We start from the raw sequence: 18,914 nt of genomic DNA on the forward strand, positions 1-18,914 counted from the left end.
ATGCTAGCACTGAAAGCTAAGCAGTGATTTTTGGTTTATATTTTAAAATAATGAAATGTATTTTTCAACACACACACACACACACACACACACACACACACACATATATATATATATTAGTGTAAGAATAATATTGTAGACTAGTTTAAAAATTTGACATTATTTATTTATTTATTTTTATAGCAAAAAGTGGAAATTTATTGAAAAATGAGCATAGACTCCCATGTAGAGAGGAGTAAAGAGTCCCCTAAAATTTTGGCATTTTAAAATAAACCAATAATAGCCAGTGTCTATATTATTTAAGGCAGTCTAATTTGCACAGAAAGAAAGGAGTTTTTAAAAATTATGTCTTGCCCTAACTGGTTTGGCTGAGTGGATAGAGCGTCGGCCTGCAGACTGAAAGGTCCCAGGTTCGATTCTGGTCAAGGGCATGCACCTTGGTTGCAGGCACATCCCCAGTAGGGGGTGTGCAGGAGGTACCTGATGGATGTTTCTCTTCCATCGATGTTTAACTCTCTATCCCTCTCCCTTTATCTCTATAAAAAATCAATAAAACATATTAAAAATTATTATGTCTTAATTTTTGTTTCTAGATTCCTTTATTAAATTTCAGCTTTTGATTCCTGTGTTTTATATGATAACATTTCAAAATAAATCATACCAGTCTTAGTTCAAAGAGAGCATTGTGATGGATAGACCCAAGAGTGGGCCAAGCACATGTTAAGACCTAGAATTATCAAGTTGGTAATTGCCAAGGGCAGAATGTAAGGCAGTTCAAAGATTATCCAATATGTGTAGGACCCATATATGCATAGAAAATCCTCAAACACTTCCCTCTGAGCTAAGCATTTTTCTGACATCACCAAAATCTACTCTTCATAAATTGCTCTTATCTCAATATTAAAAATAAGAGAATGAGGTTTAGAAATTATTTGTTCCCCTGGCCAGTGTGACTCAGTGGTTGAGCATTGTACTATGAACCAGGAGGTCACAGTTCAATTACCAGTCAGGTTACATGCCTGGGTTGTGGGCTCAATTCCCAGCAGGGGCTATGCAGGAGGCAGCCAATCAATGATTCTCTCTCATTGATGTTTCTATCACGTTCTCCCTCTCCCTTCCTCTCTCTGAAATAAATAAAAACACACTAAAAAAAAAAAAAAAGAAATTAAGTGCTCAAGTTTACCCAGCTAATAGTAGTAAATTACAGAGCCAGCAAAACTTGCTATTTACAACCATGCAAAGAAGCTGGACACACTCCTTATAGGTTTTGGTGGTGGCCATCTTGGACCTTTCCGTAAAGGAAGTGGTAGAGGATGGTGCTAGCTGAAACCAGATAAGCAGGTGCCTACCTGCTGAGACTGCCTGTGTAACCATCCCCTAAACCACTGGTAGGCAAACTGCGGCTTGAGAGCCACATGTCTCTTTTTGGCCCCTTGGTGTGGTTCTTCCACAAAATATCATGGCCTAGGCGAGTCTATTTTGAAGAAGTGGCACTAAAAGAAGTTTAAGTTTGCTGAAACTGGTTTGGCTCAGTGGATAGAGCATTGGCTTGTGAACTGGGAGGTCCCAGGTTCGATTTCGGTCAGGGGCATGTACATTGGCTGCGGGCATATCCCCAGTGCCGATGTGCAAGAGGCAGCTGGTCAATGTTTCTCTCTCATCAATGTTTCTGGCTTTCTATCCCTCTCCCTTCCTCTCTGTAAAAAATCAATAAAGTATATATTTTTTTAAAAAAAAGAAGAAGTATAAGTTTAAAAATTGGGCTCTCGAAAGAAATTTCAATCGTTGTACTGTTGTGTTGATATTTGCTCTGTTGACTAATGAGTTTGCCGACCACTGCCCTAAACTAATCTGAGTCATTGGTTATGATCCAAACTCTCCTATTTAAATGTTTACCTAAAGTTATAGTAACTATTTAGTACTTAATTTGGTATACTGTTTTCTGGTTTTCTTCTTTTTATCAATTGCTCATTCATTTACATGTTTTGCTCTCTTGTATTTCCCACTCATTCCTTGACACAAAATAATGAGAATCTTAGCTGTTGCTTCTTCCTTCATCCCCCTGCCCTGCCCTCCTCTTGGGAAATGAGAAATCAGAATCCTTTTTCTCTCTCCTCTGCTCAAATTTATCCTCATCACTCTTGGATCTGGTGTAGTTTTTACAATATAACTATAAAAGATGACATTTCATCCTCTGAGAAAAATGTCTTGGTTATATCCCAGCTAAATGGATGGGTGGATTTTTCATCATGACTTAATTTTGTGACCCAATTGGGAAAACTTTCAGTTTTATTAGCAGCTGTCTTCTCTTTTCTTATCAGATATTCAGCTTTTAGCACCTAGTTCAGAAGAGGAAACACATGGTTTGAAGTTATTATATAGACTTCACAAATCCTTCCAAACAATTTTTCTTAGGTAAGGAAACAAACAAATGGATGCCTAAGATCTTTCAAACAGAGCTGTAAAATTTGCAATCTATATAAACAGGGCATCTGAAAGGAATGCTTGCTTAGCTTTCATCACATTAAGACGTGCTGATAGGAGTGAAAATAGAAAAGAAGATATGTGTATTTTTCCTTCCCCCACAGGTTGAAGGTTGACTTTAAAAGGGAAAATGCTGAGTGTTTCTTAAAACAAAATGGGTACTCCTTTGTTTCCCCTAGACATTAGTTGCCAATCTGTAAACATTTCAAGAGGAAATTGTACACCACCTCATCTGTGTGACAAGTGACATTTACTGGTTGGGTGACAGACACACTGGGGCACAAATCTGGGGATTAAAATGACAGTTGATCGGGGGACCTTTTTTAGTATAAACACCAAGGCGACCATTTAAAATCAGTACTGTCAACAAGTCAAATAATTTTTACTTGGATTTATATTTACTCTATAAAGAGTTCACAACTTCCTCTGGGCTATTTCCTGTTGTTTGGATGCTGTTTGTGAAGGTCCTGGTTCTTTTCTGGAAGGCCAGATGGTCTCTTGTATACATTTGCATTTATATCTTGCAGACATGTAGATCATTCACATGTTGTTCCTTTCTCTCCTTGCAGGTAGAAATAACCCTTCAGGATATCAATGACAATCCACCCGTGTTTCCTACAGACATGCTGGATCTCACCGTGGAGGAGAACATTGGAGATGGCTCTAAGATTATGCAGCTCACAGCCATGGATGCTGACGAGGTACTTCAGAGCCTGTGTCTGAATTTTTGAAACCATATTCCACTGATCTATCCAATTTCTGCTACATGTTGACAACTTTTATTACCCAATAACTAAGGCTAAGCAGTGTGTATTCTTTTCCAAAGAGAACATTAATTATTGAAATGTATTATAAGAATGTGAATCTAGAGATTATGGAGAGGTAATTTTCCTTAGATCAGCTATTCACAACTCAATTTCTAGTTGCATTTTAGATTTCTTAGCCAAATTATTTTAATTCTTAGAAATAAAAATATACTCATTTTATGCTTTTATAATTTCAATTTTCTATCTTATAGCAGCTAAGGATTGTTTTTTTTGTTTGTTTGTTTTTAATACTAGAGTCCTGGTACATGAAATTTGTGCATTCAGTAGGGAAGGGGTCTCTGAGCCCAGCCTGTGCCCTCTCACAGTCTGGAAGTCCCATGACCAGTCACCCCTGCAGAGGAAGGCCCCACCCACCCTGCAGTACAACCAACTGGGTGGCCTGGGCCTCCCTTTGCAGGGATGATCACGGGATGATGGTGGGACATCACACCCTCCTTGGTTGGGCTGGTTATAGCATGGTCTTCTGGAAGGTCATCCAGATGGTAGTTCTGCTGTTCAGTTGATTTCCATATTATTTGCAGATTTTATTTTATTATTATAGCTAAAAATACAAATTATCACCCTGGCCAGCTGATTCAGTTAGTTGGAGTGTTGTCCAGTACACCAAAAGGTTGCAGATTCCATTCCTGTTTAAGGCACATGCCTAGGTTTCAGGTTAGAAACAGTAAAGGAATCAATAAAAACATGTGAGGATTTAAAACAAAGCAAATTATTTCAAATTAAAAAAAATTAAGGCTATTTTATAATTTTTTTTTTATTTTGTAAGACAAAATATATAATTCAGTGATAGCCTTATATATTAAGGAAATTATCTAGTCAACTCAATGACTTTTTCAATTTTGTTAATGAACAGAAATTTCCTTCCTGGTGGTGAATATGAAATTTGGGAGCATAACTTAGATTACTATCTTCTATATTTATATCTTAAGTTTAACATTATGCTCCAAATGTCATAGAAACTTATATAATTTGTAATTTATATTTTTCCCCATGAAGGAAGTCCATGTCCTGTTTTCTCCTTCTTGCTAGATAAAGGGGTTAATTCAGGTTATAATGTTTGAGAAAGAGGAGTCACTTGTCCAGCCACTAATATTCCCTTTCTCCTTAAACTAAGCCCAGCTCCCATCAGAGAATTTAACCTTCTTACCTTAAGGCTTACACTAACCTCCAGAAGGATTGGAAAACTTGATTTTATTGAGTAAAGAATTTATTCACTGAAGCAAGAATACACTTAGGAGAGTGAAATAAGGAAGGGCATAAATAAGCAACAGGGAAGCGTAGGCTGGGCTGCTTTAGCTCCCTGGGAAGTCAGAGCAAGTGGGGCCTTGGAGACAGGTTAGCTCAGGGTGAGCCGCAGCTGCCCCTTGCTCCCTTGGTTGCAAGTCTTGTGTGACCCCTTGGAGTTGAGGAGAAGTATGTCTATGGGGGAAGGAGAAGGAGAGGGGAAGGGAATGGCATGGACATGCTCCCTGCAGGGAGAACATGCTGGGAACCTTCGTTTCCAGGGGATTTAAAGGCTGGGCATTTAGGGGAGGGTCAATATTAGCTAGCTGATCTTTGGCCAATTGACAAGTTCAAGTGAGAGCTGTTGACTAATCTCACTGGGCAGATCTTATGCAAGTAAATAAGAATCTTCAATTATATCCACCATGGACATTATTGCATATCCAGCTCAGTAATGTCCCTATTCATCTTTCAGATAAGATCCATCTGTGAGCTAAATTAAGTCAGCATGATCAACAGGAGTTTCCAATAAATTCTTCCTAGGAACGAGAAGGTGGCCAGTTAGTAAAACACAACCGTGCATGTCTTCATCCCGCAGAGCAGGTAGAAATGTTGCTGGGTTAAGACTGCTATATCGAATTAAGGTGATATTAGGCACAGAAAGCAAGAGTACTTCATAAGAAGCCAGTCCACTGACAGGAATATTGAATGTAATGAGTGTTCAGTGCAGAATCAGCAGAATGAGAAATATAAATAAATAAAAAAGAGCCCATAACTATACCCTCTGATTGTTTGCATAACACGTCATTAGCAGAGGTAGCTACCATGCAGGGTGGGAACCTCTTGGATACTGACTCTAATATCCTATAGGTCCTTTGTTTATTTTTTATTGAATTTACTGGGGTGACATTGGTTAATAAAGTTACATAGGTCTCAGGGGTACAGTTCTATAACACATTATCTGTATGTTGTATTCTGTGTTCACCACCCCAAGTCAAGTCTCTTTCCATCATCATTCATACCCCCTCTGTCCTCTCCTGCCTCCTCACACCTCTTTTCCCTCCGGTAATCACCATGCTGTTGTCTGTCTCTGAAAGGTTTTTGGGTTTTCTTGTTTAATCCCTTCATCTTTTTCATGCAACCTCCTTCTCCTCTGACAGATGATCTCTGTTGTTGGGTTAAAACTGCCAAAGCATTTCCTTTTTTTCATGTATTAAAAGGTGTTATAAATATGGTATCTCAGAGCAGGATCTTTAAATAATTCGTTCTCTGGAGCTTTTACTTGGATGGATGAGGTCAATCTGATTTTAATCAGACATAGAGAGGTTGAGCTATTAATGAAACATTTGGACTCTAATAGTGACAATATCTAGTCTAATACAAAAACAAACTTTTTTATTTGTTTGTTTTTAGAAGAGTAAAGGATATCCCTCTGAGTCGTTCAGGGTTAATTCGTAGTCCATCTTTACATATTAGATAACCAAGACATTTACTTGAGGTAAGCAGAATTCAAGTTTGCCCTTTGAGACTTTTTTAAAAAATATATTTTATTGATTTTTTACAGAGAGGAAGAGAGAGGGATAGAGAGTTAGAAACATCGATGAGAGAGAATCATCGATCAGCTGCCTCCTGCACACCTCCTACTGGGGATGTGCCCACAACCTTGACTGGAATCAAATCTGGGACCTTTCAGTCTGCAGGCTGACGCTCTATCCACTGAGCCAAACCGGTTTCCGCCTTTGAGACCTTTTATCCCTTTTATGACTAACTGTTGTCAAAGGTAAATGTCATCCTCTTGAGAGTCTAATATGTCCTAAGGCATAAAAGCAAATCATCCACATATTGGATTAGAATGGAATTTCTCGGAAATTCAATATTATTCAAATCACCCTTTAATATCTGAGAGAAATAAGTGGGAATTTCACATATCCCTCAGCGTAACTGTCCCAGTAAACTCCCTTCTTCCCAGGTGAAAACAAAGAGGTATTTACTGCCTTTAAAAAAAAATAAATAAATAAATAAACCAGGAATACTGAAAAAGACACTACATAAATCTATCACTGCAAAATATTAGCAGTCCACAGGGATTGCTGATAATAGGGTATGTGGATTTGGAGCCATGGGGCTTCTGTGAATAACTGTTTTATTTATAGCTCTGAGATCCTGTGCAAATCTCCATCACTTCCCACTGGGTTTCTTTACCTGAGGACAAGAGAATTCTAGGTGCTTGTGTATGGAATTATAAGCCCCCCCCCACCCCCTTTAAAGTAACCTTACATAATGGGCTTAGTTCCAGCCTGTGCATCAGGTCTTAAAGGATATTGGTGAATATTAGGTAGAGGCAACATACTGTAGCGGCTGAATTGGTTTTGCCAATATCTGTACTGGAAGAGGTCCCGAATTAGATTGTAACATCCTGCAACAAACATTCCATCAGTCTCAAGATTAGTTTCCTCTTGTAGAGATTCCTTTAAAAATTATTATTTTCCCAAATGCTTTAGAATCTGATTCACTTAGTTCTAAATACATTTCACCCTTCAGGGAAAAGGCTATGTGGTGGTTTCAAGAAAGTCTCACCCTATCTGGTGAATTGGAGTAGATTGGACTAGGACTAGTAAAAATATATGTTGCCCATATCATTCCCTAGTTAGCAGGTGCTGATTAAAAGACAAACATTGGTTGCCCTAGCTGGTGTTGCTCAGTGGATAGAGCATTGGCCTGTGGACCAAAGGGTCTGGTTTGATTCCTCGATTTCAGGGCTCCTCCCTGGCCTGGGCCCAGGTCGGGGTTCATGCAGGTGGCAACCAGTCAGTGTGTTTCTCTCACATTGACGTTTCTTTCTGTCTTCAGCTTTTCTCTTTCACTCTCTCTAAAAATTAATGGAAAAATCTCCTCGTGTGAGGATTAAAACAACAACAAAACAGACGTTGGTGGATTAGATATCTCTACCATTTGTACAGAAGCTTTGCTCTGAAGGAGAGGCCAACTTAAGTTGGGTGTGGTTAAGAAGAGAAGTAGCCCCAGTCTGTGCAAGGGCCCAGTAATTCCCCCTTTTATGGTAATTTAAGTTTCTCTTAAAGTATTAGTAAGGAGAAGGGGAAATGCCCTCATCGTCCTTGGAGCAGAACTATGCTTGCTTCTGTTTCTTTTCTTTTTCTAAATCCCATTTCACTTTCTCAAATCTCCTTCTTAAGGTGACTTGACTTTTTAAAGTAAGAACAGACTTCTCTCTCCCCTTTTCTAAGAGACCTTGGGGAGGTCTGACCTCATTGCTTAATTGCTGGAGCTGTAACTTCATGATTTGGCAGCTTAATCTTTTTCTCTCTTTTGAATAATTTTAGTTGATCAGCCAGAATTGCCAGTTCATGGTACACATGGTTGGCCAGTTTAATTTACATTGTTTAATCAGAGTTATAAGCTCTTCATTTAAACCTTCCCAAAATGCCAAATTTCATAAGGGATCATTGGATGATCCTTAAAACTGTCTGGAGACAGACTGGGTAAGGTTTGAAAGCTTTTTTGAAACATTCAAAGAAACATAAATTGATGGACCTTTGATGGACCTTTGTCCAGTCCATTTTCCGAGGAAAAATCTCAGGTATGCTTATGGGCTAATTCCCTGCATTTTCCTAGTCTTTCTCTCTCCATTTTAAAAAGTCCTCTATAGGACTTTCTCAGTGAACTCTAAAATCCCCTCAGAAACCAGTAGGTGTATTCATTGGAATCGCCAGGATCCTACGTCCTCTAACAGTTACATTTCTTTGTATACCCATCAGGGCGCTGGAGAGAGTCAAGGAAATCTGTAGGTAGATTCCTTAATTCTGTTCTAGTCCAAGGGACGGACACATTCACTGGCTCCCCTTTGCCTGAGACTGGCTTTTCCCCAAAGGTGGCTGCCAGAATCTGTGTTTGTTTTTCTTAGTCTATCTTGGTCTAGTTTTCTATTCTGAGGGCCCCTAGGTCAGTAAGGAGCAGTGGTGTAGAAAAGAAAGAGAGAGAGAGAGAGAGAGAGAGAGAGAGAGAGAGAGAGAGAGAGAGAGAGAGAGAGAGAGAGAAAGGTAGGAGGAAGAAAGGAGAATAAGCCTGGACAAGGAAGTAAAGGGTGCAGTGGCCATTGGAGAAAGAGGTAAAAATGGGGTATGAACATTGAGCAGCTGCAGAAACCTACTTAAGTCCAAAGAGTCTCCAAAATTTGCTTACTCACTTCTGCGCAGAAGAAAGGCTCTCTGCGACCCATTTCAAGGGCTTCTACGTACCAATTGAGGTAAGCAACTCATTCATTTGGTTTGGTATTAGAGCCAACATTTATTTTCTCTATGATGCATGCAAATTTTTTGTTTTAGGAGTCAAAAGAGTTCTATTTTAGACATCATTAATTGATACCACCTCTAGTTAAATCTTCCCATTTCTGTAAGGACCCACTAGTAAAAGCTCCCCAGGAATTGTATATCTGCAGGAGTATTAGTGAGGGCTGGAGCCTGGGGTCAGTGTTAACCTGAAAATTAAAAGCCAAAGTGAGATGCTACAAGCCTTTGAGATGAAAATAATAAATAAATAAATAAATAAATAAATAAATAAATAAAGCAATCCGGGAATACAGATGCAGGTAGACACCCAAATTATGTTCTGATCCTGGAGTGAAGGCATTTAATGAGAAATTAAAGGGAAGTCATTACCTGAATAAAAAAGGAATTTGTGTTGTTGCTAACAGGCTAGTTACCCGTTAGCCGTACATGGCTGCTGATGGAGGGTAAAGGATGTCCAGAACATCGGTCCTTGTGGGCAGCAGGTCTGCTATCCTGGTAGCTTTATAACAGTTTGTAAGACAGTGCTGGTTTGGCCCATTCAAGGTTACTTTGATGGTTCAAAATCCTTAATGTTCCCCGAGACAGATGTGCAAGGCAGTTTCTCTGGGATGGCAACTTAGACTCCCTTTTGCAGTGGCTCCATTTATAGCACGTTTCACATCAGCATTAAATTGTTACATAGCTACCCAGATGGTGGGTTGATGTTGAGAGATGAATGGAATTCTTTAAAACATTAAGATTATGTAGGTCATCAGCAAATTGTGTCCATATATTTTTTTGTTATTTGTACACTTTTTCTTTTTCTTCTTCTTTTTTTTTTTTTAATATATTTTTAATTATTTTTACAGAGAGGAAAGGAGAGGGATAGAAAGTCAGAAACACCGATGAGAGAGAATCATCGATCAGCTGCCTCTTGCATACCTCCCACTGGGGATGTGCCTGCAACCCAGGTACATGCCCTTGACCGGAATCGAACCCGGGACCTTTCAGTCCGCAGGCCGATGCTCTATCCACCTAGCCAAACCGGTTTCGGCTGTATACTTTTTCTTAATAATGAAATCAAACATAAAAATACTATACTAGTAATGTTAGAGAAACTCTAGTTGGGCCCTGGAGAATAATGTGTGAGTCAGGGATTCAGTTTTAGAAAGCAACATATACATGTAAACTTAATTTAAATATCATTTGAAACATGTGCTGGATCAAGATACACATCTTTCAGAAGCACGTGACTTTTTGAGTCTCCCATTTCCTTCCATAAACAGAATTATTATGCCTGTAATGGGCCAGGATACTCAAGCTTTGTTTCATGGTGCCATACTTGTTTTTGAAACTACTTGAGGATGTAAAATGAATTTGCAATTTATAGCTATTTACTTTCAGAATTCCTTTCACGAGCTTTTGTCTCTGAGGTTCCTCAGGAAAGTAAAATATTTTAACAGCATTATTTCCACTCTGCTATAGCTGAAATACGATATTTGTTTCTTGTGGTAGTGCCTATACTGCATATTTTGAATTTAAGTAAATAAATAGGCTTTTCAAAAGACCTAATTAAATCATGACTCTTGGTCAGACATTTCCAGATATTCACTAGAACTATTAATTCACCACATCATCTGATATTTAGTAGAGAAAAAAAAAATTATTTCATCAATAGAGTCTGATACTTATTAAAGAGTCTGAATTATAACTTTAGGAGATAGAACATTTCTAACTTTTAGACCATTTGTGTAATAGCTTTTAATGTATATTTGTTTCTTTGCTTTCCCTTGATTTCCAAATACCATTTCAAAAACTGAGAACAGAAAATAGCTCTTTTCCTACCTGAACTGCTGTACTAGAATAATGAAATTCCTTGTGCAATATAAAGCAGAACATGGTCAGATTAGAAGACTCAAAATCCTATCGAATGTTTCTGTTAAGACGGTACAATTACAATAAATACGATAGGTACTCCACGTGCACCTGAATATACAAGATAAATATAGGCAGTGTGTTAAACTCAGCAATTTCTAAATTAAAATGTGCTTTTAGGCATTCAATTTACAAAATGTTAAGATTGGCTAGGGAAATGCAGTACTAAATATAGCAAATGCCACTAAACATACATTTTGAAAGAGTATTTTTGCCTAAAACTGTTAGAAATTGTTGTCTTATGTATCTGCTGACATTGAAGGATAAAACATATTTAATTCTGATGAAACAAATGTAGAGAAGCTGTGGTTATTGTCATCTCTTGTCACACAGCCTTCTCTATTCCTGCACATGCTGAATGTATGTCCTTCCTAACATCTTTCTCAAGAGTTTTTAGCTGCCTATATAATAAATAAATTTCTAGTGGTTAACAACAGTAAAGGAAATATTTGTCTCATGTGTGTATATTTAAATTAAAATATAACTTTTGAAATCAACAGTTTTAATATTATACTTCAATGTCAAGACTTAATATACTTGACACACTATATCTATACTAATAATAAGGAATATGTAAATTGTCCAGGATGCCATCACAGTAGCAACTGAACAGCAGGCTGGGTGGGGTGACCAGGCCAGTGGGGGGCAGATAAGGGTGACCAAGCTGGTAGGGAGGGAATTTTGGAGCAACCAGGCTTGTGGGGGGGGGCAGTTGGGGGCAACCAGGCTGGCAGGGGGGCAGTTAGGGGCAGTTAGGGGTGATCAGGCAGGTAGGCAGGTGAGCAGTTAGGAAACCGGCAGTCGGACATCCCCCTAGGGTTGCCCCTCAGCCCAGCCTGTACCCCCGGATTAGAGAGGGTACAGGCTAGGCTGAGGGGCAAGCCTCCCCCCCTGTGCACAAATTTCATGCACTGGGCCTCTAGTTTACTTATAAGAAAATATTAAAAATAGGAATAAATGTAATTAACACTGTAATATCTTTAGCTGCTTCTCAAAGATTATTATTCGTTCTTCAGATGCATTAATTTAATTCTCACAACAGCCCTACGGGGTGTGGCCGAGAATATTATTATTCCAATAGTTCAGGCAAAGAAACGGGCTTATAGAGGTTGAGCAGTGGCCCAATGACACACCACTGGTAAGTAGTGGAGCAGAGATTCCACCTGAAAACCAGCTCCAGAGCATCACATCTCAACCAGTACATTTAAGAGACCTAAGTCAACCTGTTTATAATTTCAACAATATACAGATAAGTTTAAAACAGATTTTAAAATGCCGTGGAGTTAGTATCTTCTATCATCAAATCTAGATGGGTGCTTTTACTTTAATTCTCTTTAATTTCCTTATTTTAAAACCTACTCTTGAAACCTTACTTTAACCTCTGTGGCAGGCTGTTCCTCTGGGTTTCCCCCTGGGTCCTGCCCTCCTTCCTCAACTTCGCTGCTTCTCCTTCCCACTCTTTTTATTTATTTATTTTTAATTGAATTTATTGGGATGACATTGTGTAATAGGTTAAACAGGTTAACCTGTTATACAGGTTCGACTGTATAACTCAGCAAAACTTCTGCACACTGCATTGTGTGCCCATTGCCCAAAGTAAAATATTTTTCTCTCCCCATTTACCCGCTCCCCCGCCTTTGCCCTCTTTCCCCTCCCCTGCCCCCTTTCCCTCTGGCTATCACCACACTGTTGTCTGTGTCTATGTGTTTTATATACATATATATCTGCTCCTTCTTTCCACTCTTAAAACGACCTTACACAGCTGTTTATATTTAGTCCTTTCACTGCTGTTCCTTTATCTAACCTAATTAAATTCTCAACAGATCTGTGACTTTCACTGTCATGTACGCATATCGACCTGCAAGTATTTTTGCAGACCTTTTATCAACTCTTTGATTGATACATAACCATTTCTATGATGCTATCCTTCAGTCTCTTAACATGCCATATACCACTGCATAATTTTTCCTGCATCAAAGCAGATCTTACCCTGAAGTGTCTTTAGCAAGAGTAGTCTTTTAATTCCTAGCTAAAGTAATTTTGATATTATTTCCCTTTGCTTTCACTTGTACCCATCACATAATCTTGTTAACAGAAGGACATGAGCCTGTGGGAATGCTGAACAACTGAGAGTATTATTACTTTTATTTCTATATCCAATAACTTATCAGATATCACTGATTTGTCCCTTGTATTATGCCACATGATGACTTAGAGTCTGAGTTCTAGAGCAAGAGGCCAGGGTTTAAATTCCTGTCTCAGACACTTTATCATCAAAATGGGGATAATAATAGTCCATATCTAAGGCCATTGCCTTTGAGGATTAAGTCATTTCATGCCCATAAAGCGATATGCACAGAGCAGTGCTTAGCAAGTAATAAACACTTAATGAATGTGCTCTTTTTCTCAACTTTCCATTCCTTCTGCCAACTTCCTAGTTCATACTTCAAAGTTTCTGAGGGCCATGGTTCAAAAACCTGGGAGAACCCAAGCAATCATCCCTGCTTTCATTTTACAGAAATGGGACTTGGGACCTGCAAAGAATACAGAGTGCATGGCATGCAGTTTTGCTTTGAGGAAATGAAGCTCCAGTCTTTAGGGCTCAAACTCCTCACTGTCTCCCTGCGTGGCCTCCCCCAGCTCTTGTCCATTCTACTCTATCGATCGCCTTAAGGACTGTTTCCAACTCAAACAAGCTCAGTGGTTTCTTGGCCATATAATTCAAGCTAATATGTGCTATGATTGTGATTCTCCAATATAGACCCATAACCTAGTATTTTACTCGACTTTCTTCTTTTGTTCTACATTAACCTTTTCGATACAACTAACCTGCTCAATGGTAACTACACCAAGCACATCCTTCTTCCCTTTGCGCTTTTGCTCATATTCAAACACTTTCTCGTGTTCTTTGCTTAAAAAAACAAAAAAACAAAACTACATTTCTTCAAAATCCAGTCCAGATCTGCACATTTACCATTATATCTTTCCTAATAAATCAACTCAAAATAATCTCTATTCTCTTTGGTTCTGATGGTGCTTTTTGCAAGCCTCATTTAGATAACTTTTCCTGCTAAATGAGAAGGAACACAGAGCTCAGTCAGGCAGACTTGGGTTTGAAACCTTCACTGGCACCTATGTGTAACGATGTGTAAGTTAGCTCATGTCTCGGAACCCATATCTTCCTTTGAGAACTCATACCTCGTAGCCTTGTAACAGGGCCTGGCAAAGGGCAAGCCTTTAGCACACCGTCTATGGTGACAGCTTTACTCCTTCCCCTGTGTATATTTTATGAATTAAAAAATATATATATATAATTAATCCTGAAGGCTGAGATTTTCTGTATTACTTAATGGAGTGAATGGTGAAAGCCTGGCTAGGTGACCTACTACACTAGCCTGTACCTTTTGAAATCTCATAGCGTCCTATGAAATTAAGTCCAGAGCCTCTCACTGTCAAATACATACTCAGCCTAAGGAGTGGGGTGCCCTCACTGTTCCACTTCTGACAGTTCAGATGCCGGTTTTTCTTTCTTAGGGTGCAAATGCTCTCGTCACATACACCATCATTAGTGGAGCTGATGACAGTTTCCGCATTGACCCTGAATCTGGAGATCTGATAGCAACTAGGAGGTTGGACAGAGAACGCCGTTCCAAATACTCCTTGCTGGTCCGTGCAGATGATGGTCTCCAGTCCTCAGATATGAGAATCAACATCACCGTCAGTGATGTGAATGACCACTCGCCCAAGTTCTCCAGGCCTGTGTACTCTTTCGACATCCCAGAAGACACAACCCCAGGTAGGGAGGGGCGTGCATGCCCTTAGGTGTATTTTGCAAGGATCACATTTGACTCCAGTTATGGACTGTGTTTTAACTGCCCTTCATTAGTGACTAGTTTTTATCATATGCTACTAGGTATAAAAATATATTTGCTGGACTTTCAATTTTTTTTTAATTAGCCATCTTGGCTATAATTCCTAAGCAGATTTCTAGACTTTTCAAAGCCAGTGATATTAGTCCTTCATCTGATTACTAGTTACAGATATTTCTGTTTCTGAAAGTACTTGTAGCATGGGTTGTTAATTTTTCTGGCAACCGCACTTTTGATTTTGTTTTTCCACTTCAGAAATGTCAATTGTGATTATGCTGCTATGTATAGAAAAAACAAAGAAAAAGCCTAAGGAAACCTGTGAAAAGTGGCTCTAACCCTTGCTAGTTATGTGACCCAGGGCAAGTTAATTCATTTCTCTAAGCTTCAATTCCTCCTGCTATAAAATGAAAAGAGTAGCTCCCATTAGAAGTAGGGTGAAGGTTAATTTAGAATGTACATGTGAGTTTCCTAAAGCGGTGCTTGAGAAGTAGCAGGTGCTCAATAAATATGCGTAGAATAAGAATCCTGAATTATTGTCTTGCCTCATGGAACATATGATGCTGTGATTGTTGAGTTTGAGTATGCAGCATCTATGTGTTTTTGTTTCATTCCCATTATTGGGAATTCTTACCTAAAATTGAAATTTTATTCTAAATCACATTTTAGAATGTGTTTTCCTAATAAGGCATATTTTTTGGAAACTCATTTGACAAGGAAAGAAGCATTTATAGAAGATTCTTAACTTTCTCACTGCAGTTTTCCCCTCACTCCCCAAGATGAGCCTGTTCTTCATGAAGTTCCCATCACATTTATTCCTTGCTTAATTATAGCAATGGCCATGTGAGCTGTCAAGTGGTACCTCCTTGGCATAAGTCTGTATTATTTCTTGGAATGCCCAGTCCTGACACGAGCAATGACCCCCATCCATGTCCCCTAAATTCATCAAAATGTGGTTATGAATTGGTAGTGCCAGATAGCAAAATAATGTCAGAAATGGTATTAGTACCAGAATACTTTTTAAAAAATTATCTTTTTGTTGAAAGTATTACAGATGTCAGCTATCCCCCCCCATTAACCCCCCCCCCCCCCATTCTGCACCTGCCCTTCTCAGGCCTCTAGTACACTATTGTCTGTGTCCATGAATACCCAGAATATTTACACTGCAACATAGGAGCTACTGGATATTGAATAGTCGATATGTTAATATTTGGGAATGTTGATATCAGTGTTAACATAGAAATCAGCTGGATATTGTGTTCATTATGTTTTTTTTTTTGTTTTTGTTTTTTTTTAATATATTTTATTGATTTTGTACAGAGAGGAAGGGAGAGAGATAGAGAATTAGAAACATCGATGAGAGAGAGTCATCGATCAGCTGCCTCTTGCACACCCCCCACTGGGGATATGCCCGCAACCAAGGTACATGCCCTTGACCGGAATCGAACCCGGGACCTTTCAGTCCCCAAGCTAACGCTCTATCCACTGAGCCAAACCGGTTTCGGCTCATTATGTTTTAATAGTGATTCTCTATTTAAAATATTCCATTGTACAAATAATTTTTTGGTGTTGTGTGTGTATGCACTTAGTAATATACATGCCCCATTAATTTGGACTATTGATTTATTCTTTTTGATAGGTTCTTTGGTAGCAGCTATTTTAGCTACAGATGATGACTCTGGTGTGAATGGAGAAATTACATATAGTGTGAATGAAGATGATGAAGATGGCATATTTTTCCTGAATCCAGTTACCGGAGTCTTTAATTTGACTCGAATATTAGATTATGAAGCACAGCAATATTATATCCTCACTGTTCGAGCTGAAGATGGTGGGGGACAATTTACTACCATCAGGGTTTATTTCAATATACTAGATGTAAATGACAACCAACCTATTTTCAGCTCGAGTTCATATAGCACATCTTTAATGGAGAATCTACCTCTAGGATCTACTGTTCTTGTGTTTAATGTTACCGACGCAGATGACGGTACGTACTTTGTTTTATATACTTTAAAAACTTTATTAAAATGTTATTGGATTTATTTTATCTTTATTTACATTTTTCAGCTGTCACAAAATTGCATTTTGTGAATATAGGTCTAAAGTTAAGAAATAAATCTATAATTTAGCTATAGTTAAGTAATTATCAGTTAACTTCTTATTTATGATAGCTAATTGCTTTATAAGCTTTATCATCTTTATCTTCCCCACACCCCCAAAAAGTGTGAGAGTATTGCAGTTTAGTAACATAGAAATCATAAAACAACTTTTTGGTAGATTTTTGTCAGATAAATAAAAATAGTTACTTACATATAGTATTATGTTAATATAAAAAGAATAAAATTTGGAAGCAAAAGTAAAACCAAAGTCTTCAAAAAATACTTAGGAATGTATATATTTGTATTTATAACTGAAAACTGCTAACTAATAATATTTTGGCAAGCTTTCATGCTTTGATTCAAAGGATAGTCTCAGAGCTCTTAGGCTATAAAATCAAGTTGAGATTTTTCTTCATTAAATCTAGGCTTTCCATGTATTTGATTTTTACTCATTACAAAAGCATTTGATAAACTTTAAAAAAACAACAACAACAACACATATGACTCCCCTGGCCTTCCTTCTAAGGCCTGCTTTGTAAGGACACATATCAGATAACTTATTGTTAGTGATAACATTGTGCAGGTTATCAGTCATTAGCTAACTGCTGGGAAAGTGGCTACCTTCTTTTCCCTGCATTGGATGCAGCTCAGTGTCCAGTCAATAGGGAAAACAAGGGGCAGTCCTAGCCCGAGGATCTGCTTAGAGACGCAGGCATATCAATCTTAATTTAGAATTTCCCAATTCTCCCTAACTTGATTTATGGCAATTGCAGAATATCACTGTGTTTCAGCCTTCTGCTCTATACTTAGTTCCCTTTCAGGAGTATCTAGAAATGTCCCTGACAGAGATGTGTGGGGTAAAAAGTATCAGTTTTTTATGTATTTTATATGTTTCAATTAAAAAAAATTTGAAAATGCTTTCTTTAAAATTTTTTGAAGTCCTTTTTAAAGTTTTCTCCTCTTATTCAAGCACAATGAATATTGGACACATGATTACATCTAAGATGGAAAATAAAAGATGGAAAGTTAAAAAAAAGAAAGAAATGATAGAAGTAGCTGTAGTACTAGTACCACTACTACTACCAATAATACAAACCATAGCCAGCGTTTGCCGAGTTCAGTGCTAAGTTTGCACAGGTCTTGGCCTAGGAACGCTGCGGACTCTGTTTCCTTCCTGTACATCAGCCCCACTCTGTGGATTGGCTCCAAATAGACATTTATAAACAAGTGAGGTTAGTCTCTATTTTAGAAGTTGATCTCTCTAGGATAGCCTTAATTAGTTTACCTGCTTCCTGGATCGGAATGTTTTCTTAAATGTCCTTGTGGCTGACTGGCCCATTCTGTTCTGCAGTGAAGAATTTTGTGCCATGCCTTCTTTGTGACTTATTTCTTACGTGTTTGGGAGGCCCCATTGTTTCATAGGATTGGGTGCTCTTCTGGGATACAGTTCATTTATCCTCATGCCTTAAAATGTAGGGAACTGGCTCAGTGGATAGAGCATCAGCCTGCAGACTGAACGGTACCAGGTTCAGTTCCGGTCAAGGGCATGTACATTGGTTGCAGCCACATCCCCAGTGGGGATATGCAGAAGATAGTTGGTTAATGTTTCTCTCTCATTGATGTTTCTCTCTATCCCTCTTCCTTCCTCTCTGTAAAAAAAAATCAATAAAATATATATTTTTAAAATGTAGGGAACTGGGAAAATAACAAAGAAGAAACTTTCTTTGTGAAAATATGCTGGGATAGTCCCTGCGCATGTACGCACAGACATTCATTAACCATTGACTTCAAGTTGCTTTTCATAGATTCCCCCGCCACCCCCCCCTTTAATTGTGTTGGATTAAAAAAAAATTCAAGCTACAGTTCCCCATTGTTTTAGTTTTGAATACTTTTATCAGCGTAATTTCCTGTACCTTGACCTAAAATATAGGACACAGTTCCTATTCTCTCTGAATTTCAAGGATAATGATAAGACTGTACAAGAGTAACCTTGTTTGTTTAAAATTGCCTACTCAGTTACATTAAATAGTTCTCAAAGTATTTTGCAAACAGTGTTGTTTAGACTTTCTAAAATTAATGAATTTATCTTACCCTCTGTCAAAGTGTTCCTGAGGAGGTAATATTGTCACTTTCTTAGATGAATACATTTTATATGATAATAAATATAAAGTATTTTGTTATCATTATCTA

At 38.2% G+C, this 18,914-nt stretch overlaps 1 protein-coding gene across 1 annotated transcript in view; it reads left to right on the forward strand.

Moving 5' to 3' along the window:
- Positions 1 to 18,914, forward strand: part of FAT4 (FAT atypical cadherin 4) — a 144,577-nt gene that overhangs the window by 64,193 nt on the left and 61,470 nt on the right. The window contains exons 2-4 of the mRNA XM_036423774.2: positions 3,054 to 3,185; positions 14,291 to 14,552; positions 16,262 to 16,612. Of these exons, the coding sequence (XP_036279667.1) occupies positions 3,054 to 3,185; positions 14,291 to 14,552; positions 16,262 to 16,612 (745 nt within the window). The remainder of the gene's footprint in view (positions 1 to 3,053; positions 3,186 to 14,290; positions 14,553 to 16,261; positions 16,613 to 18,914) is intronic.

Source organism: Pipistrellus kuhlii, unplaced genomic scaffold, assembly GCF_014108245.1.
Source record: "Pipistrellus kuhlii isolate mPipKuh1 unplaced genomic scaffold, mPipKuh1.p scaffold_m20_p_8, whole genome shotgun sequence".
In the NCBI taxonomy this organism is placed as follows: domain Eukaryota; kingdom Metazoa; phylum Chordata; class Mammalia; order Chiroptera; family Vespertilionidae; genus Pipistrellus; species Pipistrellus kuhlii.